At 35.3% G+C, this 26,659-nt stretch overlaps 1 protein-coding gene across 1 annotated transcript in view; it reads left to right on the plus strand.

The window, feature by feature from the left end:
• The window catches only part of GRIK2 (glutamate ionotropic receptor kainate type subunit 2), a 944,667-nt gene that overhangs the window by 693,769 nt on the left and 224,239 nt on the right, over positions 1 to 26,659 (plus strand). The window contains exon 11 of the mRNA XM_007942266.2: positions 22,327 to 22,550. Coding sequence (XP_007940457.1) covers positions 22,327 to 22,550 — 224 coding nt within the window. The remainder of the gene's footprint in view (positions 1 to 22,326; positions 22,551 to 26,659) is intronic.

Genomic DNA, 26,659 nt, shown 5'->3' on the forward strand with positions numbered 1-26,659 from the left:
AAAATAATATTTTAAAACAGACAAAACAAAGAAACTCAACAAAAAGGGGGAAAAAAATCTGGGCAGGGCAGGGCAGGGCACCCAGGCTCCATTGGAGCACAGACACTACTAGGATGGAATTCCTGTTGGCCTAGAAGGTGGGTGGGAGTGAGGGATGGCTACACCTCCATTCACCAAGAGGGTGTGGGTATGAGAGTAAAAAGGGGAATATTGCACCTTTCTAGTGTTTGTGTCTGAGATGTCTTGTGGTCCCAGCAAGTAGATCCTATTCTTAGGTCCCTGGAATCTGAGAGAATGCTGTCACTTTAAATATCCAAGATGGTGACACAACTTGTAAACATTCAAAATGGGTGCACCCTTCTGTGAGCCAAAAGTCCACAGCTCAGCTGTCTCCCTCTTCACTGCTTTACTTTTATTCACCAGTCACCAGTGCAGTCCTCCGTGTAGTCCCTGGCTAGCACAGCTGATTTTGAGGTCAGTTCTCAGGTCCCAACACCACTTGGCAATATCCAAGCTGTCCATGCTGTTAGGATCACTGACAGACTGCTGCTCCATATATCTCCCTTTTCAATGTTTTCATGCAGATTCTTCTACTAGCTGGAGTCCAGTCTACTCCTATATCCTTCTCTTCAAGGCTTAGGGCTCCAGGATTATCCTCTGTATCTGTGTTAATTGGTTCCCCTTTTCTTTGTTGAAGAGGGTCTCTGCAGTTTTTCTACGTATTCCAACATCTTACTGGAACTCACCTTATACAGATTTCAACAGAAGTACTGTGGTAGTTAATTTTGTGTGTCAACTCGGCTGGGCCTGGTTGAGTGTCTGGGCAGCTGATGGTAGTTATTCCCCATGATGAGACTGGTAATCAACTCCATGATGGGACTTATCACAAGCAGCTGAGTAGTTGCTTTAGGAATGTGGTCTGCTTCCTGTGTATAAGCAGCAGCTTTGGGAATGGTCTCTAACTTATGGCATGTTTGAACCCTGCATATATCTGTGTCATTGTTCAGCAGCCTGCCATGTTCTACTGACCTTGGGACTTACAATGGACTTAAGTTAATGGCCTATCATGTGGTTTGGTAACATCGGGACTGTGCCATGTTATTTGTCAACCTTGGGCTTGTTAACCTCAGCAGCCACCAGCCATGTGAGTGAATAGATGCCTCTAGCTTCCATGGGCTGGGAGCAAGAGGCAGAGCTGAAGCCCAAGGTTGGGGGCATTCACCCAGCCTCTAGAGCCTGGCACTTGGATCTCAGACATCTAGCCTCCTGAACTGTAACAGAATAAACTCCTGTTTGTTCAAGTCATCCCATTTGTGGTATTTCTGTTAGAGTGGTACTAGGTAATCAGAACAAATACATACTGTATTCTTTCAATTACTTGTCTTTGTTAATCTTCCCAGTCCCACTGTGCGCAACTGATAAATAAGATTGTCATAAATATCTTTGTTTCCTGAATGTTACCAGAGGTCTAATGCATAGTTAAATTTTAATAATCCTTTGTCAACACATGTCTCTTTTGTGACAAATATTCTAAATAAGTACAAATTAATTAATATCCAGTTTTAAAGGTAATCTAATCATAGTAAAAATTTTATAGCATTGATAATTTAGAACTGTTATCATTATCCTACTGATGTGATTTAAAATAGAATCTGGCAATCCAATGTGTATAACCCATTTTCTACTGGAGAAATATTTACTAAAGAAGAATTATAAGCTCAGTTTTCAATTAAAAATTCCTTGTAGTCCACAGTCATCTATGTTAGTGTTAGTAGTTACTTCTTGGTCAATTGGTTGTAGTCTTATAGCTTTGAAACTAGGAACTGTCAAATATCTAGGTGAAATAACACATTGAAATCAGTAACTAGAAACTGTATGAATATTTTGTAGGTTTAAGAAATAACCCGAGATTTTAAATAAAATGTTGAGTTATTTCTAATTTTCTATTATGTGAAACTTCACATATAAATTTATTTCAAGGAACCATTTATCATCTCTTTCATTAGTATTTGCTTGATACATGTATGTTGTTGTTTTTAGTTGCCATTAAGTTGACCCCATGTGTTCAAAGTAAAACTTCTCCATTGACTTTTTGTAACTCAGTCACCAGGACTGTCTTCTGAGGCATCTCTAGGTGGGTTTGAACCACCAACCTTTCAGCTAGTAGTCAAGTGCTTAACCATTTGCACCACCCAGAATGCTGATATAGATATAAGGACATTAAGTTTGAGTGAGTAATACTATGGATTTTTCTTCTTTATTTTGTTTTTGTATGTTTAGATATGGTAATAAGAATTGTAGATTTAACAGGATATTTTTTTTATAGTTAGATGATTGTCTTTGAAATATTTTTTTTACTTAAATTATAATTTAAAATTTAAATTTTAAATTTATTTTTAAACCATGAAATCTGTAATACAAAAAATCAGGAACAAATAATGTCAACTCTTTGCTATGCTATAAACACAGGATACACAAAATTCCACTTTAGAGGATTTATGTGTATTGTTTCAGATTATTTAAAAATAAATATTTTGTTTAATTGAAATAATTAATGTTAAAAACAAAACAAAACAAAAAACTGTCTTCTCTGTACATATCCCTTCCCCCTGAAGGATATTAAGTTACATAGCTACTACATTAAAAATAAGTAAATAAATAAACCCCATGGGTATATTGGAATGCATATATTGGACTGTGAGGAAAAGATATGACAATTCTAGTACAGGCATATTAGTATTTGTGCAACATCTAATTGAGACTGCCCAACAAAGTCAGAATTGGGTGTATAATAATAACAATAATAATAATATTAATAATAAAAGAATTACAACCTCCATCCCCCACAATTTAAAACACCAAACTCTAGAAATTTTTGGAACTATGTTTCCTTTGGAGAATTAATTAATTTTCAATTGAGAAGTAAATTTTTCATTTTGTCATTAATGGCAATTTTGGTAGATTTAGTCAATATCATATATCATTTGAAATGATCAGCAGGCATACTTAAGCATTAATAAAGTAACAGCTGCTAAAACAGCAGCTGAATCTACTACTGTTTGTGTTTAATTCTTTCTTAATTTACCCTAGTCAAGCTTTATAAGTCAGAGAAATCTCCATATTTTATAATTCAATCATCTACTTTCCATGATGCACTACTTAAGTATCCCTGGTGACACTATGGTTATGTGCTTGGCTGCTAACTGAAAGTTTGGCAGTTCAAACCCTCCCAGCTAGTCTGAAGGAGAAAGACTTGGAAATCTGCTTCCATAAAGATTACAGCCAAGAAAACCCTACTTGGCAGTTCTACTATGTCATGTGGGGTTGCTATATGAGTCAGAATCAACTCAGTGGCAATTAACAACATGAACTACTTAATTTGGCATATTTCTAAAATATAGCCTTATTATTTTATTTAATTTTTATTTTTTTAATTGTGATTTAGGTGAATAGTTACAGAGCAAATTCACTTTCCATACAGCAGTATATGGTAATTTACATATACTTTGTCTCATGGCATTGACTATAATTTACCACAATGCAACAGTTTCCCTCCCACTTCCTCCTGACAGTCACCTCTTCCCTGTGTTCTTCCCTCCATGCACTCCTTCCCCCTGAGCTGTCTCCCTGTGCATAAACAGCCCTTCTTTCTTCCTTGATTGTTCTCTCCAAGGAGTGTATCTACCTCAGGTAAATATTCAACTCATATGTCTGTCTTTTGTTTTGCTAGAAGCCATAGGTGTGGGTTCAGTTCCAGACCTGAAGGGCAGCTAGGGTTCACAGTCTCAGTGGTTCCACCAGGTTCTATCAGACCAGCAAACCTGGTCCTCTTTTTTTAATTTTCCAAATGATTTTGAGTTTTGTTCCACATTGTTCGCTCTCTATATCCAGGATCTGCTACCTAGATCCCCCTCTGAGTGGTTGACAGTGGTAGCTGGGCACCATCTGTTTCTTCTGGTCTCATAGTTGTATAGGCTGTGGATCGCATGGTGTACCAGTTGCTAAGAGTAATTCTTTGCATGAATCTTTGGTTTTCTTCATTCTTCTTTGGTCTGGATGAGGAGAGGCCCATTATTGCATCTAGATGGCTGCTTGCAAGCTGTTAAGATCCCAGTTGCTACACGGTAAAGTAGGAGGTGGAACAATGTTTTGTGTAGTATGTTATGCCAATTGAGCTTGATGTTCCCTGTGACTATGGTCCCGATCCCACAGGTTCAACTACTTGATCCCTTTGGGTAGCAGGCTGTGACCAAGAAGTTACTACAACCTTGTCCCTTGTCAGCTCTGCTATACACCTGGGAATTCACATCATAAAAATACACTTACAGGACCATTGTCTGACAACCCTATACATGGTCTTGGTTACACTCCCCACTTCATAGACATACCTAATAGTTCAGCCTGTCCACCCATCTATTCACCCATATACTCATGTTTGCCTTCACTGACAATGCAGTACTGTATGTTCAAAAGGGTTCATCTTTGTTGTCTGTACTTCCCATGTACCTCTCTGTGTCTCCCTTTTCCTCAATGCCAATGTGTTGATCACTCACATTTGGTACATTGCCCTTCTCTTCACCTAAATCAATACTACCTATCTAACAGTGTTCCCTCCTCTCCCCTCCCACCCTTGGTAACCAACAAAGAAAACATCCTTCCATATCTAAACTTTTCCTTGACTTTTACAATAATAGACTAATACAATATTTGTCCTTTTGTGATTGACTTATTTCACTCAGCATAATGTCCTCCAAGTTCATCTACATTAAGCAGTGTTTTGCAGATTCAAGGTTATTCTTTAGGGTTGTGTAGTATTCCATTGTGTGTATGTATCATAGTTTGGTAAAATACAGCCTTATGTTTTTATAAACCTTCAAATAGATAGTAGATTTTGTATAATATACAACATATACAGCTTTTAGAAATTTTATTTTTCTCATATACAAAACATGATTGTATATGTAAGTCTTATCCCATCAACAATTCTTCTAGAACATATTCTACTGAGTACTGCTCTAAAGCAGTGAGGTGATTTCTTGATTATTTTATAAATAAAAATCAAATCCATATCAGAGATATTAAACCTAAAACATTTTAGTAGTTATTTACTTATAGTTATTTCAGTTGTATATAATAAAAAGAAAAAATCATGCATATGAAAAATCTTACTTATTTAAAAATAAAACTTCTTCTTCCTCATTTTATGTGATTTGAATATTTACCAGGTGATTTAGGATCTCTTTCATTATGTCAGTTACAGAGATTTGATAGTAGACTGAGATTTTGAAAGGATAATGAAATGAAGTAAGAGATGTTTTTTCTAATTATTCCTCTCTTCATTGCTATGTGGTTCTTACAACAGAAAAGAGAAAACTGCCAATTTAAAAGAAGTCTTTGGGAGAAAATATAAATGAGAAGGCAAATTTTAAGAATATTTTTTTCTGAAAAGGATTTTAAGGCACTTGGAGGGCTACAGTTAACAGTAGTGACAGTTTTATCATTCACTAATTTTGAGATATTTATTTAATTTCTGCTCTCTGCCAGGCACTGTACATGGTGTTGGGGATTTAGAATTGGACAAAATAAAGAAGGCCTATGTTCAAAGAGATGTACATATTAGTGGAAGAGATGGATAATAAATGATATAATTGTGTTCATTTTAGGTTTTATGAAGGAAATGAAAACACATTCTAGACAGAATGATAGAATAGTGGTTTAGGAAAGACTCCTTTGAGTAAGTGGCCTGAGCACAGACACATGAATGAAATGAAGGAATATGTCATGTGAGTGCATGATTTTGAGGCAGAAGGAATAACAAGTATGAACAGCTTTAAACAACAATATGTGCACACACTTGAGGATTAACAAAGTAACCAGGGTGACTGACACCTTGAGTGAGTTAGGTCTGTGTGTGCTACAAGTCATTAGAAAATTTTGGAAAGGAAGAAATATGTTTTCAAAAGGTATTTCTTGTCTTTGAATGAAGAACAAATTCTAGTTGGGGAAGAATGAAAGCAAGGGACCAGTTAGGAGGCCATTGCAAGAGTCCAGGTTAGGTGATTAAATTGATAGTAGCAAAGGGGGGTGTAACATGTGAAGAAAAAGTGAATCATATTTCTCTGAAACTGGATACAGAGGCAAAGCATTTGTTTACATTATACATTATTGAGAAATTAGGGAAGTATAGTATCATTTATACGTGACATAAAAATTAATATGAAAAGTTAACAAGGCTATCCTAGCTAAGTCAGACTAAAATGTTTCCAAATTGTTCATAACTTTTATAACATTTATAACTTTAATTATATTATCAATTTTAGCAAGTATTTCACAACTTCTTGGCAAAACAGACAAACAAAAAACAATATTCAGAGCTGGTTTTCCACTGTTTGATTGCAAGAACTTTCAAAAGTATGCAATGCAAAATACAATCTTTACATTCTTTGATATTGAAGAGTTCATAAAGATTTTCTCAGTATAATCAAATTTGGAGTCATCATGCAATTCATGAAAATATGTTTCTTTATCTAATTTTGTATTAGGTAATAATAAATTGGACTATAAATTTCACCATTGTTCTATGAGCCTTTAATTAAAGGATATCTATCAGCTATATAAATAACTCTGCAAAGAATCAGTCTTTTTTCCCTAAACATTTAATTCATCAGTAGTTATATTAATGTACAAATACATTTTATTTCCAGAGCAAGATCAGAAAAAAGTTTAATTTTATGATTCTCTGAGTGGTTTTCTTTTCATTTTTTCTGAAAAATTTTACTAAGTTAAATTGAAACTGTTCAGCAAATATTTGGTAACTGTACTAAGTACTTCCTTGGGGCCAGGTTTTGTTCAGTGCCTTAGGGATTTAAAGTTGGTTATGATTATAAAGATGGACAAGACAATTTGGAAGGTTTCATACAGAATGGTTGAATATTAAATAAATACTTATTGATTAAATAAGATAGCTGCTGCCTAGGCATCTTTATGAAATTTCTGGGGAAGGATACTTTCCATTCCTTCAGTTCATTGATGTGTACCTTGAAAGGAATCCCTGCTGGTTTTAAAGTGCTGGTGGTATAGTGGTTAAGGCATCTGGCTGCTAACCAAAAAGGTTAGTGGTTCAAAGTCACCAGCTGCAGGAGCTCTGGTAGTGTAGTGCCTAAGGCACTTGACTGCTAACCAGAAGGCTAGAGGTTCAAATCCACCAGCCACTCCTGAGAAGGAAGGGATCGCTATAAGTCAGGTCTGACTCGATGGCACATAAAGAAAAAATACACATTTTATGAGTTGGCTTCAACTTGAGGGCACCTAACACTCACACACACATATTCTCATAGAAACAGGGACAATATAATTACAAGGTTGCATCATTCAATTGGCTCGTATTGACTTATGGGTGGCATAATCTGAAATAACAAAAGATAAAGTATTGTTCCATGTTAAATTACATGATCCAATTTATAAATGCTATATAAATTCACTGAGGAAAAGTGAATGTAGAGAGACTGTTCAGGGAAAGCTACATAGGTGGAAAAGAACCTGAGATATGTCTTACAGAAGTTCAATGGGTAGAGAAGGAAATGTCATTTTGGGGAGAGAGATACAGAAACAGTATAACTGCAGAAATGGTCGTCATGATGTATTTGAATGATTGAACTGTAGCAATAGAGTAGGTACTGAATGTAGCTAAGTATCTTATAAACCCTATTTTCTCTAAACTTTCATGTTCCATGTAATAATTCTATTTCCTTTATTTATAAAAAAAGAAATCATACTACCAGTTTAGAGTTGTAGAAATTAATGGAAATGATGTGGATAAGGTATATAGACAAATCTTAGCCCACAATGATATGTTCAATACTAGTAATACTATGATAACACATTCACACACAGTGGTTAAGCACTTGGTGGCTAACCAAAAAGTTGGTGGTTCAAATCCACCAGCCACACAGTGGGAAAAAAAATAAGGCAGTTTGCTTCAGATTACAGCCTTGGAAACCCTGTTGGGCAGGGTTACCATGAGCTATAGGGTTGCTATGAGTCAGAATTCATTTCACTGGCAATGGATTTAATTTGGTTCATTACTATGTCTTTTTATTGCTACTGCCACCTATGCATTTCAGGATCCTGTCATCTTAGGCCAATTGTTCAAGATGAAACAAATGTAATTGCTCAGTAAAGACTTCTCTGACCCAATCAGGTAGAAGTGAGCTTTCCCTTCCTTTCCTTTATGCTGTTCATATGACACACAACTTGTGGTGGATTACCCAGTAATCAAGATAAGCATGGGTTTACTTGTGCTTGCTTATCTGTAATGAACATTTTCATATTTTTTCACTACATCAAAGATTCTGCTTCTGCTTGGCATCTATCTCTCTCCTAACCTACAGCAACATCCTACAGAATTAAAGCCTTGTTTCAAATTTACAATCTCTGACAGGGATGGAGTAACCAGTAAACTAGGTAAACACAGTCTTCCTTAGGCTTACTTATTAATCTGTAGTAAACAATTTCACATATTTGAGGTAGTGAAATTCCTGTGAAACTATTAACTACAGATGAGTAAGTAAGCAAAAGCTTATTTACCTTACTTATTGGGCAGTCTACCTGGTCCATAATTATTTACCTGATTGTCTTTTGTTTCAGTTCATCTTCTCATTTGTATTGTTTCTTACACTTGCAAATAGGTTATCAGCTTCTAGAGATGCAGATGGCATTTTATTGTTTTCAAGGTCTATACATATTGCTTGTTTAATTAATACATATGTAAATTGGGCCCAGGTGATACTGGATTTATTGAGGAAGCCAAAGAGATACATTTTCTTTCTTTTTTTATTTTTTTGGTAATGACATTTTGTTTGGTCCAACAGAGAATTCAAGAAGAACTGTTCAGCATCTTACTCTTACACACTTCTTTAAATTTAAAGAAAAAAAATCATCATGATAATGGCAGTGACAAAAATGTAATTCATTTGGATTAATGATTACCTTACATAAACATTTTTTTTTCTGGGATAAATAATTCCACTTTTAATATAACTTCACTAAAAATACTTATTTCCTAGTACATTAACTGACATAGGGACAAAATGAGTCGGAATCAACACAATGGGAATTTTTTTTTTTTTTTTTTTTGGACACCAGTGTTCTCTAAATGTGATTGATTGATTCATTTGACAAACATTTATGTACTATGTACTATGCTGATACTGGGGATACAGAAAAATAAGGCATAATACATCATTGGCCACTTTTGTGAAAAAAAAGGGAACTTTAGTTTTTTGTATTTCATTGAGTCGTGGTAGCCCCAACTCATATTTTTAATAATTTATTCAGAAAAATTAAGAAGGTGAAAAAGAAAAAAAAATTAATAATAATATAAGAAATAAAGGAAAAGACCATAGTTTAGAATTCTGCTTATTAAAATATTACAAAATTTCACAAGATAGCAAAAACATACAGTTCAAAGTTGGTTAAAAAAAATAAAGATGTACTAAATACCTTGTACTAACAGTCTGGACATTAAAATTAAGGCATGATTGAATTAATCAGTAATTTTTTTTTGGTAGTTGGCTTAATTGGTAGTTTAACTGTTTATAATCACTGTGTATCACTCCCTTCATATTCTAATAGATTACAGAAAAGCCCTACAGGGCTTTGAGTTTGTCTTTCATTTTACTGGAAGAGATTTAGGGAAAATTTACGGGTAAGAAAACAAAATGTATTGCCAGTTTTCATAAGGTTTTGCTATAATCACAGATAACCATACAATTCTGTTATAAATATCTTACAACACTAAAGATTGATTCTTTGCTCATGGTAAATGTTAGGTGTGGTTGGCCAAGGCTGTGGATCAAATAAAGCTTTATTTCACAAATCTTTTTCATTGTTAGATCGAGGCTAAACTTATTGTACTGATCAGAATAATCCTTTAATATGGTAAAAATAAAAGCAATGGCAGAACCACTTCATGCTTTTAAATTTCTTCCAGGGGTGGCATACATCACTTTGCTTACATTTTATAGGTTTAATCAAGTTACCTGGCCAAGTCTGATATCACTGAGTTGTTGATGTTGTTAGCTGCCATGAGATCGGCCCCAACTCATGACTATCCCATAAAAAATGGAACCAAATGCTGCCTGTGATTGGTAGGATACCTGACTTCTGTGATGCATTGGGTTTTCATTGGATAATTTTCAGAAGCAGATTGCTGGACTTTTTCTTCTAGTCCATCTTAGTCTGGAAGCTCAGCTGAAACCTACTCAGCAGTATAGCAACACACAAACCACTACTAACAGATAGGTGGTGGCTTCACACGAGATGTGTTGGCTGGGAAACAAACCTTATTCTCCTGCATGGAAGGGAAAACGTCTACCCCTTGACCATGGTTGTTGTTGTGTGCCCTCAATTTGATTCTGACTCATATTCAACCATAATTAGGAGGGGGTACCCAGAGAGAGAATAAAAAAATATGAACATTAATTTAATTTGCCAGAGTGATAGTGATAAAATAGATATATAGATATATCCTCACCTCACTGTCAAGTTGGACCTGACTCATAGAGACCCCTCCTTGGGTTTCTGAGACAGTATCACTATAGAACTAGATTGCCCAGTTTTCCTTTTGATATAGATATATAGTGATAGTGATAAAATATATATTTTTCTTTTGAAACTTGACTAAATTTTTAAAAATATAGTCAACAACCATGAACTATCCTCTTAATGTCAAAATATGAATAATATTTTTAGTCAATGAATGTGCTTATTTCATAATGATTTATTGCTGATGTTTTGTCATTGTCCTATCTAATCATGCTTTCTAACACTAAATACAATTTTACTTACAGGAAAGGGTAAAATAATAATTCTAAAGTGTAAGAGCACGAACAGTTAATTTTCTAATTCCAAATTTACAATTTTCTACTTATCAAATTTGGTAATTTTTCTCATTACCAAATTCTAATTACCAAATTTAGTAATTTTGTAGTTACTTTATTACATAGTAGAAAATCTCATTTATCTGAATTCTCATGTTTCTTGTATTTTCATATTATGTAATACTTCATTTTTCAATTTCTTTTTCTTCAACTCTATTTTCCCCAAAATAGAAACTTTGGGCTCTTAAACCTAAAGAAAAGAAAAAGAAACTCACTGATGTCAAGTCAATTTCGACTCATAGTGTCCCCTCCTTGGGTTTCTGAGGCAGTATCTCTGTGGAAGTAGATTGTTCAATCTTCCTTTCAAGGAGTGGCTGGTGGGTTTGAACCACCAGCCTTCTGGTTAGCAGTCAGGTGCCTTAGGCACTATCGAATCTTATACCTAAAGGAACTTTTAATATTGATATAATATAAAATGCAACTTATTGGAATATTTTATTTTTTCTTTTGATAGTTGTGGTGGTTAAGTTTGTTTGTCAACTTGGCTGTGGCTGATTGAGTGGCTGGATAGCTGAATGTAGTTATTCCCCTGGTGAGATTGGTAATCAACTACATGGTGGACTCTATTGGAGCACCTGAGTAGCTGGTTTGTGTATGTGGTCTGCTTCTTGTATATAAGAAACAGCTGTGAGAATTGTGGTAGTTATGGTTGTGTGTCAGCTTGGCTGGGCCTGGTTTAGTGGCTGGGCAGCTGGTGGTAGTTATTCCCCATGATGAGACTGGAAATCAACTCCATGGTAGGATCTACCACAAGTAGCCTTCGGGATGTGGTCTGCTTCCTGTATGTAAGGAGAAGCCTTGGGAATGGTCTCTAGCCTATGGCACGCTTGAGCCCTGCATGTAGCCATGTCATTGTTCAGCAGCCTGCCATGCTCTGCTGACCTTGGAACTTTCAATGGACTTGAATTAATGGCCTGTCGTGTGGTTTGGTAACATTGGGACTGTGCCATTTTATTTGCTGACCTTGGGCTTATTAGCCTAAGCAGCCAGTAGCTGCCTGAGTGAAGAGATGCCGCCAGCTTCAGTGGGCTGGGAATAGGAGGCAGAGCTGAAGCCCGATGTTTTGGGGCTTTCACCCATCCCCTAGAGGCTGGCACTTTGAGCTCAGACTTAAAGCATCCAAACTGTAAGAGAATTAACTCTTGTTAGTTCAAGCATCCCATTTGTGGTATTTTCTTGTAGAGTGGCAGTAGGTAACTAGAACAGTAGTATACACACTTTAATTTACTTTGAATACTGCCATTTTCAGTGTAATATTTCTTTATTATTTCCTAAAATCAGAAATCAATTACCAAATTTATTTTCACTAAGCCACATTAATCTATACATACAGAAATAAAATGTTTGTGGATTATTTATTTATTTGTTTTGCTCTCAGCCTCTTTCTCCAACTGCCCAGTCCTTAATAACATGATATTTAATGGAAAGCTAAGGCAACTATCATTATAAAGACATTTAATATTCTGATTAGATTTCAAAATGATTATACTATTAGAAGACTTAGAACTAAGTTGGATATTTTTTATAGAAAACATTGCAATGCATTAATAAACACTTATCTTCATAATTACAGGAAAATTAATGGATTAAAAAAATGTTTAGTGTACAATTGTTAGCAGTTATGCAGCTGACCCACAACTCATGGTAACCCATGTATATTGGAATGAAATGCTGCTTTATCTTGCACTGTCCCCATGACGGGTGTGGGTCAGACTGTTTTGATCCATAGAGTTGTCATTGGCTGTACGTTGGAAGTAGATCACTAGGCCTTTCTTCCTGTTCTTTTTTAGTCTAGAATCTACACCTGTTCAGCATCATAGTGACCAGTAATTGTCCACTGAAAGACAGGAAGTATTTTGGGAAGAATGGAATCTGGGTCTCTCACATAAAGGCAGGAATTCTACCGCTGAACTGCTATCATCACATTAGATGTCTAATAAACATCAATTTATTGAATGAATTAATACTATTAAAAGCAAAATGGAGGCAATAGCAAAGGGTGTTGTTAGGTTGCTGTTGATAGGTGCTGTAGAGTCAGTTCCAACTCATAGCAACCCTGTCACAAGGAATGAAACACAGTCTAGTCCTGCACCGTCCTCACAATCCTTGCTCTGCTTGAGCCCATTGTCACAACCACTGTGTCCTTCCATCTTGTTGAGGGTCTTCCTTTGTTTCACTGACCCTCTATCTAGGACTAGAATGGGAGAAAATATGGTTACTTCCTAATCACTTCTGATAGAGAAGTCATTAAGTAATCCTGTGCCTGAGTGTCTTGATTTATAAAGAAGCTAACAAGATTATCTCTAATATTATTTACATTTCTAAAATTCTGTTTTTTTAAAAAAGGGAAATGATCATCATCCTATTTATAAATATTCATATAGACTAAATGTTCCCTAACTCACCAAACTAACCTAAATTTACCATGTTCTCTAAAAAAGGTGTAATTTGGGCAAAGTTTCTCAAACTTCAGTGCATATCAGAAGTATCCAGAAGTTTGGTTAAAGACAGATTGCTTGCCCCTATGCCCATATTTTCTAACTCAATACATCTGAGTGAGCCAAGGATTTACAATACCAGTAAGTTATCAGGTGATGCTGATGATGTTGGTCCAGAGAGTACACTTTTGAGAATAACTGTTTTACAGTAGGTGCCCACTTCCTTTCCTTCTTGGCAGTTGAATTGTCTGATGACTAAAGGTTGGCTCCCAAATCTATATATGCCACCTGAAATTGTCTATTGTAAAAATTATGTAAATTAGCTAAATATCATGTAAACTTATAGAGGGGAATGATTTTAAAATTACCTGTTAAATTAAAACCCACTGCCCTTAACTCGATTCCAACTCATAGCAACCTCTACTGGGTTTCCAGGTTGTAAATTGTTAAGGAAGTAGACTGCCCCATCTTCCTTCCATAGAGCAGCTGGGGGCTTTGCACTGCTGACCTCCTAGTCAACAGACAAATGCTTTACTCTGTACACTACCAGAGCTCCTTACCTGTTAAATTAGGTGTGAGAATTCTGTTGATTGTGGTATCATGATGGTTTCTCAGGTATAAAACTCAAAAAATGATTACCACTGAATCTAATTCCAAGTCATAGCAACCTTGTAGGATGGATTAGAACTGCATGGTGTTTCCAAGCTGTAAACTGACTGACACATCATTCCCTGGAGAGTGGCTGGTGGCTTCAGCTGTGACTTTTGGTTGGTAGCTAAGCGCTTAACCACTGCAACATCAGGGGTCCTTTTCATATATATATGTATGTATGTATATGTTGTTGTTGTTATGTGCCATTGAGTAGGACCTGACTCATAGCAACCCCTCCTTGGCCTTGGGTTTCCGAGGCAGTATCACTATGGAAGTAGATTGCCCAATCTTCCTTCTGAGGAGTGGCTGGTGGGTTTTAACCAACAGCCTTCTGGTTAGCAGTCAAGTGCCTTAGGCACTAAGCTACCAGAGCTCCTCTCTATAATATATATATATATATATATGAAAAACTTATCAAATTATATACTGTAAATATGTGTAGTTTGTTGCATGTCAACTATATATCAATAAAGCTGTTAAATTATGCAAACATACACATACATATGTATTTAATTGAACACTAAAATGTTATTGTATAATGGGTTTAAAAAATATGTTAATGTGCAATTAGATATTGCTTATATTTGATAATTGATGTTTAATACTTTTTGTGTATTTCACTCTTAACAGTAGCAACTTGAGTCCTAAATTATCAATCACAGTCTATTAAATACTACTAACTGAAGATAAGCTAAAAATAGTCTAATTTTTTTATTAAATGTTTAGAAATGTCTATTTGCATCTTTTGTTTTAAATGACTACTTTATTTTGTGATCCCAAGTATTATACTGTTTAGCCTTTTTTCCCCTTTCTATTCAAAATAGAATTATTTTAAGCAATGCTAAGTAAATTTTGAAATTTGATAAATTTAGATATAATCTTATTAATGTATGTCTTTAGACAATTTTTAGCATAATGTAATGGTCTTGTCAAAATATATCTTATTTGACTTTTTCCCTTATTTTTTGTTCATATATATTTAATTTTATTGTGCTTTGGCTGCATATTTACAAAGCAAATTTGTTTTACATTTAATAGTTGATTCACATTTAATTTCACACCCCAGTTACCATCCTTGACTATAACAGACTCTCCTCCCCTCCCATCCCTGTGACTTCACCTTCCCTGTGCCCTTCTTAACTATGCATTCCCGTCTGTCTACCTTTCCCTCTAAGTGAATGCTGTCCCTCTGGTGTCTCATGGCTGATTACTCTAAGGGGTACATCTCCCTAGAGTACGTGGGTACATAGCCCTGGGGTAGGTGTTTGACACATAAATCTTTCTACTGTTGGGCTGAGAGCTAGTCCATGGAAGTGAGTCCATTTCTAGGCCCGGAGGGTAACCTGGGGCCATAGACTTTGGGGTTCTACCAGTCTCTATACAACCAGTAATTCTGGTCATTTTAATGTTTTTGAATTTTGTTCTACATTTTTCCTCCTACTCTATCTAGGATCTCCAGTTTTGATCCCTTTCTGAGTGATTGGCATTGGTAGGCAGGCACCATCTAATTCTTCTGGTCTCAGATTCATGAAGGCTAAGGTCTTCGTGGTCCATCTTATCCTTGGACTAATTGTTTCCAGAAGCCTTTGATTTTCTTCACTCTTCTTTGATTCAGATGAGAGGAGACCAATAGCTGCATCTTAGGTGGCTGCTCCAAAGCTTTTTTAAGACTCCAGCCACTACTCACCAAAGTAGGTTGTAGAAAAAGATTTTTATTTACTATGTTGTGGCAATTGAGCATGATGTCCCCTGAGACTACAGTCCCATGTCAGCAGGCCTGGTGATTCTCTCTCTCAAGGTGTTTTTTTTTGTCTCTGAGAAGTTACTACAACTCTGCCTTTGGTTGCTTCTGTAATATATGTGGTTAATTTTGTACCACAAGTGTATATGTAAGATTATCTTCAGCCAAATCTATCCTTGATCCAGGGTACATTCTTGTTCCCCTACCCCCACCTAATCTTCTCACCTGTCTATGCATTTATTCATAGCCTGGTATTTGGTGTATATGCAGTATTGTGCATTTACTAGTATCTGCCTCTCTTGTCTATATCTTATGTGCATGTTTCAGCATCATTCCTTTCCCCAATGTCATCATGCTAGTTACAGACTCTTCCCCTCACCCAAATCAACATGTGACTCCCAACTAGTCCGAAATTTTCCTTCCCCTTCCCTCCCATTCCCTGTAATGAACAAAGTGAATTTCCTTCCCTAAGTAACTTTCCCTGACTTCTTAAAATAATGGGCTTATACAATATTTGTTCTTCAAACAGAGCATGTTAGCTTTCCATTCAGTAATTTATACACTTTTTTTTAGTGACATTAGTGGTAATCTCTTCAATGTAACAGCACTCTTCCTACTTCCTTCCTGGCTTCCCCATTTCCATTCATATTTCTTTCCTGCCCCTTCCTGCTCTCTGAGCTTTGTTTTTAGGCAATTGCTCCCATTTAGGTCTTCTATGGTTGATTGTATTGAGGAGTACATATCTCCCTGATATTTTTATTCACTTATAGGCCTTTCTATTGTTTGGCTGGAAGTTGGTCCCCCTGGGGTGGGTACAGTTCCAAGCATGAAGGACATCTAAGGGCCATAGACTATGGGGTCCCACTAGTGTCTATTAGGTCAGTATATATGGTGTTTGTTGTATTTTTGAATTTTGTTCTAAATTGTCCAGGACCTTCTATTATGATCCCTTTCAGAAAAGACCATACTAGTAGTCAGTAAATATATATAATTAATTATTAAAAATACTTCTTAACATCTTAAAACATATTTACTCACATACTTTATGTGTGGAGATATCTATATTCCTTCAATTCTTACTTTCTTTCCCTTAAAAAGTTATTTACTTTTCATGACATCTTTACTTTCTTTGCATCTATCTTAGAAGAAGTTCTGTCTCCTCCATGTAGAAAATACTCCCTCTGCCTGAACTCTGCACCAGAGCCTCTAAACTTCTCTAGGCTTCATTCCATCAATTGTTGGCCTCTCTTCTAGGATTTCCCTTTCCATCTGTACAAACTCTTTCATGAATAAATATGTAAATGAATTATTAGTAATAACCTCTCCTGGTCCTTATTCCATCTGTGGTTTCTAAGATATGTTGTTGTCGACATTAGGTGAAATCTAGTCATCTCCGACTCATAGCAACCCTATGCACAGCAGAACAAAACACTGGCTGGTCCTGTGCCAGCCTCACGATCCTTGCTATACCTGAGCCCATTGCTGCAGCCACTGTGTCTGTCCATCTCATTGAGGGCCTTCCCCTTCTTTGTTGACCCTCCACTTTACCAGCATGATCTCCTTCTCCAGGCAATGGTTCCTTCTGACAACATAACCAAAGTAGGTGAGACGAAGTCTGGCCATTCTCGCTTCTAAGGAGCATTGTGGCTATACTTCCTCCAGCACAGATTTGTTAGTCCTTTTACCAGTCCATGGTACTCTCAGCATTCTCCTCCAACACCACAACTCAAAAGCATCAACTCTTTTTGGTCTTCCTTATTCATTGTCCAGCTCTCATATACATAAGAGGCTACTGAAAATACCATGGCTTGGGTTAGGCACATTTTAGTCTTCAAGGACACAAGTTTGCTCTTCAGCACTTGAACGAGGTCTTTTGTATCAGATTGTCCCAATGCAATACATCGTCTGACATCTTGACTGCTGCTTCCATTGGTGTTGATTGTAGAGCCAAGTAATATGAAGCCCTTGACAACTTCAATCTTTTCTCCATCCTCCTGTTGTGAGGATTTTTGTTTTCTTTATATTGAGGTGTGATCTGCAGACTATAATCTTTAAACTTCATCAGTAAGTGCTTGAAATCATTCTCATTTTCAGCAAGCAAAGTTGTGTCATCTATGTATCTCAGGTTCTTAATGAGGTTTCCTCCAATCCTGAAGACATGTTCTTCTTCATGTAATTCAGCTTCTTAGATTATTTGCTCAGCATAAATTGAATAAGTATGGTGAAAGGATACAACCTTGGCACACTCCCTTCTTGATTTTGAACCATGCAGTATGTGCTTGTTCTGTTCAAACAGCAGCCTCTTGATCTACGTACAGGTTCTTCATGAGGACAATCAAGTGTTCTAGAATTCCCATTCTTCTCAATGTTATCCATAATTTGTTATGATCCACACAATTGAATGTTTTTGCAAAGTCAATAAAACATAAATAAACATCTTTCTGATATTCTTTGTTGTTAGCTAAGATCTATTTGACATCAGTAGTAACATCCTTTGTTCTATGTCCTCTTCTAAATCCAGCTTGCATTTCTGGAAGCTCTCTGTCAATATACTGCTGCAACCATTTTTTAATTATCTTCAGTAAGATTTTACATGCATGTGATATTAATGATTGCTGTTGTTGTTGTTGTTATGTGCTGTCAAGTTGGGCCCAACTCATAATGACTCCTCCTTGGGTTTCTGAGGTGGTATCACTACGGAAGTAGACTGCCCAACCTTCCTTCCAAGGAGTGGCTGGTGAGTTTGAACTGCTAGCCTCTGGTTAGAAGTCAAATGCCTTAGGCGCTATGCTACCAGACCTCCTGATATTAATGATATTGTTCAATAATTTCCACATTCTGTCGGATCACCTTTCTTTGGAATGGGTACAAATATGGATCTCTTCCAGTCAGTGGGCCAGGTAGCTGTCTTCCAAATCTTTTTCACATAACTGAGTAAGTGCCTCCAGTGTGGCATCCATTTGTTGAAACAAAATGGTATTCCATCAATTCCTGAATCCTTTGTTGTTGTTGTTGTTGTTATGTGCCGTCGAGTCAGACCTGACTCATAGCGACCCCTCCTTGGGTTTCCGAGGCAGTATCACTACGGAAGTAGGATTGCCCAACCTTCCTTCCGAGGAGTGGCTAGTGGGTTTGAACCGCCAGCCGTCTGGTTAGCAGTCAAGTGCCTTAGCCACTATGCTACCAGAGCTCCCTCCTGAATCCTTATTCTTCCCAAGTTCCTTCAGTGCAGTTTGACTTCTTCCTTCAGTACCATTGGTTCTTGATCATATGCCATCTCCTGAAATGGATGAACATTGACCAATTCTTTTTGGTACAGTGACTCTGTGTATTCCTTCCATCTTCTTTTGGTGTTTCCTGCATCATTCAATATTTTTCCCATAGAATCTTTCAATATTGCAACTCAAGGCTTCAATTTTTCCTCAGTTCTTTCAGCTTGAGAAATGCCAAGCGTATTCACTTTTGGTTTTCTAACTCCTGGACGCACATTTCATTTTAGTAATTGGCTTTCTCTGCTTGAGCTGCTCTTGGAAATCTTCTGTTCAGCTCTTTTATCTTATCATTTCTTCCATTTGCTTTGGCTACTAGTGGCAAAGTGTCTAAGGCATGGGACTGCTAACCAGAAGGCTGGAGGTTCAAACTCACCAGCTACTCCTCGGAGGAAGGTTGCATAGTCTAATTCCATAGTGATAATGTCTCAAAAATCCAAGAAGGGGTCACTATTAATTGAATCCGACTCCATGGCAGTGAGTTTGGTTTTTTTTGGTTTACTCTCTGCTCAAAGACAAGTTACAGAGTCTCTTCTGACATCCATTTTGATCTTTCCTTCCTATCTTGTCTTTTTAATGACTTCTTGCTTTCTTCATGGATGATGTTCTTGATGTCATCCCACAATTGCTCTGGTTTTCGGTAACTGGTGCTCAGTGCACCAAATCTATTCTTTAAATGGTCTCTAAGAATATAATCAAGGTCATATTTTGGCTCTCTTGGACTTATTTTAATTCTCTTCAACTTCAACTTGAACGTGCAGATGAGTAGTTGATGGTCTGTTCCACAATCAGCTCCTGGACTCATTTTGGCTGAAGATATTGAACTTGTCCATTGCCTCTTGTCACAGATGTAGTCAATCTGATGTCTGTGTATTCTGTCTGGTGAAGTCCACGTGTACAGTTGTTGTTTATGTTGTTATATTTGCAAAGAATAAGTTGTTGGTCTTGCACAATTCTATCATGCAATCTCCATTGTTAATTCTATCACCAAGGCCATATTTTCCAATTACCAGTAACTCTTCTTTGTTTCCAACTTTTGCATTCCAGTCACCAGTGATAATCAACTCATCTTGATTGCATGTTCAATCAATTTCAGACTACAGAAGTTGGTAGAAATCTTTAATATCCTCATCTTTGGCTTTGGTGGTTGGTGCATAGATTTGAATAATAGTAGTATTAACTGGTCTTCCTTGTGAGTATATGGATATTATACTATCACTGTCAGTTCTGTCTTTCAGGCTAGATCTTGAAACAGTCCTTGTATGCTGCTTTTCATTTGGGTATGCCTCTTTATTAAGGCCAGGGACTGAAATAGATAGGCCCAGGTCTTGGAGGCTCTCAGATATAGTCATGGTTAAACGTGATAAACTCCAATAGCTTCAGTTTGTATCCTGGTTCCAGTGTTCCATTAGTTCTATGATATTAAACAGATTTTCTAATTTCTCAAAGTTTTTGGTTTTCTTGTCTGAAAATATTAATAATAGGTCTGTGTGAAGATCAAATGTTTCAGTTCATGTAAATTTTTTAGCATAATGCCTATTGCATAAAGAAATTCCTATGTGCATAAACAGTTGGTGTGAATTAATTTCTCTCAAAGCAACCCCCTGAGTGCCAGAGTAGAACTCTACTCCATAGGGTTTTCAATTTTTTTTTTTTAAAGTAGATTTAAAGGCACCTCTGGATAAACTTGAACCTCTAACCATTTGCTTAACAGCTAAGCATATTAAACATTCACACTATCCAGGGACCCTGCCTGTTTCCTAGCAAATACTTATGGGACATTCTTGTTGTTGTTAAGTGCCATCAAGTTGACGCTGATTCATAACATCCCCGTGACAACAGAATGAGACAATATCAGTCCTGGACCATCCTCAAAATCTTTGCTATCTTTGAGCCCATCATTGCAGCCACTGGGTCAGTTCATCTTGTTGAGGGCCTGCCCCTTCTTTGCTGACCCTCCACTTTACCAAGCATGACATCCTTCTCTAGGGAATGGTTCCTTCTAAAAATTATTATTCTAAATTTTATATTTTCCTTGATTTGTCTGTGTTATCTAGTTGTTCTGCTATGAGCATGAAATATGGTGATACCTTCCCTTGGGACCCCACAGACTTTTTATCCTTACTAGTTTTGAAAGAAACATCTTTCTCTCTCCATAGATACTCTGAAAGATACTATCCAAATGTCTGAGTATTCCTGTTTCCAAACACATCCCCAAAACACAAATAAACATAAACATATATTATATATGAATAATGCAATATTATTATACTATATATACTATTATTATCAGTAGAATAATAATAATAATATATAATATATGAATAATATCCTCAACTAACTTAGGCATTTAGAGAAGGTAAGTTTTTGTAGTAAGCCTTCAACAACTCCTTAGGCCAGGAAAGAACAGAAGCCTAAATTCATTCCTTTATGTGTCTTTTTGTAGTGCCCTAAAATAGGGTTTCTTACTTATTCTCTAAAAGCTCTGCATAGTTATGAAAAATAAAATAAATGTAGCAAAGTAGCTTCCCATTATAGATGCTTTTGTTCTTTAAAGTTATTGTAATTATTTCTTTCAAAATATTAGAGCTTAAGTTCATCCCTGACAGATGGTTATAGCATGATGAGTGAAAAGCATTAGTAATTTAACATATTTAAGCTACCGTGGAAAATTAGCAACTTTCCGAAAATTGAAAAACTCATTTCCTAATGTGATTTAGGCAAGGCTGCAAGGATTTTCATTAAATAATATAAAACAAATTACAGGCATTAAAAAAACTCAGGGGCAGTAAACAGCATCATACTAAGAGATGATTTTCACAATGTTTTAACTATTTACAGACTAAAATAATTTTACTTAACTCTAGTTTTAAAACTAGAAAAATCCTCCTTGATTACCAGATAAATAACTTGAAGTAGTTACTGTTACTATTATTTAAAATTTGACCAGTTGTATCTGGAAAATGATTGATACTAAATGCGTTTTTGAAGTTTAAATTAAAAGTAATTATGAACTTTAACACTACAATAATTTGTGTGCCAAATGTACAATAGTTTCTCAGCTTTGTCTTCCTATATCTCGTTACAGTAGATGCTCATTTGTTAACCTAGAAGCACATGAAAAATGAGTTGCGGAGTTTATCAGATCCTTCACTTCTTAGTGAGGAATGCATCGAATTTTAATTATTGCCAAGACATCAAATGTAAAATCTTTGTTTTAGTTAATTTGGTGCTGGCTTCTTTCTTACGACTTCGACCATATTGTTCTCTTTTGTTTCTCTCTACAGAAAGCTGACCTTGCAGTTGCTCCATTGGCTATTACCTACGTTCGAGAGAAGGTCATCGACTTTTCCAAGCCCTTTATGACACTTGGAATAAGTATTTTGTACCGCAAGCCCAATGGTACAAACCCAGGCGTCTTCTCCTTCCTGAATCCTCTCTCCCCTGATATCTGGATGTATATTCTGCTGGCTTACTTGGGTGTCAGTTGTGTGCTCTTTGTCATAGCCAGGTAACATGCTACTTTTGTGATTTTTTTGGCAATTGTTACCTCCTTTTTCTAACTAATAATTGTCAAAAGTCACAATGAATATTAATTTTCCTTTTCTTTATTTCCCATGGGGTGCTAAAGAATAATGAACTCTTAAGTCACATCACTTTTTACAATGTACTATGCTGCCTTTTTGGCAGTAAGCATGCTGGTTGTGTCAGTAAGCTATAAGTGTGCTAGTTTTTATTATTATTAATCAGAACCTAAAACCAGTCCAAATCACTATGGTATGAGAATTACTTCCTCATTTCTGAAGATTAATGTTGAGTCTGACAGCAAAATATTCTGTTACTAGCATGAATAAATAATTCAGTCATAAGAAAAACTAAAATAGTAAAATTTAAAAGGAGATCTTTTTTTTGATAAAGAATGAAGTCTAATTTAAAGTAAGCATTGTAAGTATAAAAAGACAAACATAACTTTCTACTTAAAATTTATCATTGTTTTCATAGAGTAAATATATCACCACACAAAATTGCTTAATTTTTACTTACTTAGAGGAGTTGTTTCATGTCAAGTACTTAGAAACTGAAATGCCTAATAGAAATATGTACTGTTTTATATTTTTATACTGGCTTTTAAAATGTATGTTTCAGCTCAGTCTAACTTGATTTTCTATCTTATTCATACTCTGAAGTTGAAATTTGTAGTCGTTTTTCACATAGGCTTATCACACTATTAAAATTTCAACTGATTTTACTTTCACCTTAATTGAAAGATTATAATTGTACCTCACAATTCAAAACTTGTATTTCAATGCCCTTGCAGGTCTTATATTCATGATATTCTTTCAATTTTTATATTCTAAGACATATCTAGAAGATAGCTCAGAATCCAAAATTAATTAGAATCTTACATATAATTTTTCATGTTGATAAAATGCTTGGTAGCTCTAGTAGCATAGTGCCTAAGGCACTTGACTGCTAACCAGAAGGCTGGTGGTTGAAACCCACCAGCCACTCCTCGGAAGGAAGACGGGGCAATCTACTTCCCTAGTGATACTGCCTTGGAAACCCAAGGAGGGGTCACTATGAGTTGGGTCCGACTCGACGACACACAACAACAACAACAACAAAATGCTTGTAATTTATTAACTATGTATATGTTTGTGCCTTATCCAAATTTAAAAATGTGGGTTTTATTTCAGTTACACTGGATAGATTCTTCTGATAAATATACCATTAAACATATTTGTGCTTTCTCGGACTTACACTCTTTTCCAATGAAATCATGTATTTTTTCCTAACCTTTAAAAAAAGTTTAGTTCACTATTCTAAAAGAATAAGAAAATCAATTATACTACAAGCATAACATTTCTGATAAAGTTATACATAAATATTACATAAATTTGTTATTTTCTACTAATTGACACAATATTAACTCTTAAGTCCTTAAGACAACTGTCAGTTGTATCTGCATAAAAATTAGTAGCAAAACTATATATCCATAGAACATTTGAAGCTGTAGGCTAGATGCTGTTAAATTTTTATTTGAAGTTTGAGATTCTCCAGAGCATTTGGAATATGAAGTTCATAGTCTTTTAAATCCATTTCTATTTTCTGTGAAAAGTCTTCTAATTTTTTAGAATTTTGGGGTTATATACATCCTTTTTATAGTGACTAACACAAGCCATAAGGAACATTGGTGAAGCAGTGGTTAAGGCATTCGGCTGCTAACCAAAAAGTCAGTGGGTCGAACCCACCAGCTGCTCCAAGGGAAAAAGATGAAGCAGTATGCTTCCCTAAAGATGTATAGCCTTGGAAACGCTGTGGGGCAGTTCTACTCTGCCCCATAAGGTCACTGAGTCAGAATCAACTCTGTGGCATTGGGTTTGGTTTAGTTTCTTTAACACAAGCCATCTATTCCTCACATTCAGAGAAATAAGTTCTAAGGTTTTAGTTTAAGTGACCCAAAGGCTAGAGATCACTACACCCTACCTAGAGAACAAAATAAAGAAAGAAAGACAGAAAAACTACAAAATATAGGAAAAAACGAACGTTCATTGATGTCTGCAAGTACACCTATTCCTTCTTAAATCAAATTAACAAAGGTTTGTAGGAAGAGCAGGAATCTATCAAGCTTACTCAAATGGTAGTTTCTCTGAAGATATTAAACAAAGCCTTTGTTTTGTTAGTATTTTCTTCAAATTTATATTAGGAATTTTAAATAATTTGGATAACTTTTTTAATCCAAATCTTATGAAATTAAATTCAAAAGCAAATAAGGAAACATATAGATTGTTTTCTAGCTTTATTTATTTATTTATTTGCAAATAGAGATAGGTAGTAGAAATATGTACTTAGCTAATTTGCAAAATATTTTGGTAGCTATCACTTTGATAAACCTGCATAGATCAATATGGAATCCTATATTGATTTTATTATATAAAAGAAAAATATTCATGTCACTCTCTTTAGAATGTAAACTCAGTGACAGTGTGTCATTTTTTTGTATCTTTAAATTTTGGAATGTTACAGTTCCTTTCTGGTCAACAGTTAGTCAATGAATGGATTTAAAATTTATACTATTCCAGCTTCCTATTGAACAATCTGAAAGCAAATTATTTCATATTGAAAAAAATTGAGTCCAGAGTCTCCATTTTTGAGCAAATTAATACATATTTACTAAATAATGTTAGATTTCATTGTATTAAATAATTAATAATATTAGATATTTTTGGTCAAGTAATACTTAATATAGGAATAAATATTCTTTATTTTCTCTCAGACTATATTGTTCAATTCCGAAAAGTAAAATTATAATTTTAAAACCAATTGCCAAGTTAAAAATAAACAAAAACGGATTAAAAATTCTTGAATGAAATGCTTTGAAATCTAAACTGAACCTCTTAACTTAAATGAATTTGATCCACCAAATCTATTCTGGCATGGTCTTCCACTTTTGCTACTGTGACAGAGTAGTAAAGTATTTATTTCTGACTCTAAATACCTACTGTTCTTGAATGTCATTTACAGAAACATTTTATAGTTATCTTAAATTTTTTAATACTGCCATGTATTTTACATTTATTTTCCTGAAAATTGACTTGTAATATATATAATAATTTTCACCGGAGAGAAACAGACAACTCTAAAGGAAATAAACCATTTAACAGATTGTTAGTTTTCACTAGAATACCAAATTTGGGGCTTATTGAATATTTGCTCTGTGACAGTAGTAACAATATGATGAGGTAATGTTATGACAAATTAAGATCTAATAATAATTTCTAGAATTTATAATCTTTTACACTGGATTTGAAATTAGGGTGTTTTTGTGAGTCCTTTTAAAAATTTTCCCTCACCTCTATTTTAAAAGAAAAATACCTAAAAAGGCCACCTAAGAAATCTTTACTAAATGTTTTATATTGTTTTAGCCAATATTAAGGAAGGAATATACACCCTTATTGTTTTTATTTATTTTTTGTTAGTATGATTTTATAGTATATGGCCTCTTAAAAGTAGCTGCATTTTAATAGCTTTATGACATAATCAGCATGCTTATCTGAATTACCTGAGAACCCATATTTGAAGAATAAGATGAACCTGGATTATGGCATTCTATACATAGAATGGCCTTATCCCAGACATCCTAACAATAGCTCTTGGCTGTTAAAGGACTAGGAAGAAATCTTGTCCACTAGAAAATGAAAGCAAGTAACAAGATTTTACCCATGGTATGGTTTCATGGCATTTATGTTTGGGGAAAAGAAGATAGCAAGGTATAAACTCTTAGCACATGGGTTGTACTTAGTTATAACAGCCCCCAAACCTTTCCCTCTTCTTTCTTTTTAATTTTTCTTTGTAATAGGTATAATTGTGTAGCCATAGCAGGTAGTCATATAAAAAGTTGGTTAAGCCCCCTACTCTTTATACTGATGAATAGTGTTTTCACCTTGCTTCAAATATTTCCTTTATTAAACAGCAGAAATTGTACATATCATTTATAAAATGAATTGAGTTAAATTCCCATAGATATGAGAGAATTTTTTAAAAATTAAATTATAGATGTCTGTCTCTAGGAAAATCAGAAATATTCTAAGATCCAGCTTATGAATCTTGGTCTAGGGT

This window comes from Orycteropus afer, unplaced genomic scaffold (genome assembly GCF_000298275.1).
Source record: "Orycteropus afer afer isolate SDZICR_OR568_19922 unplaced genomic scaffold, OryAfe1.0 scaffold00087, whole genome shotgun sequence".
Lineage (NCBI taxonomy): Eukaryota > Metazoa > Chordata > Mammalia > Tubulidentata > Orycteropodidae > Orycteropus > Orycteropus afer.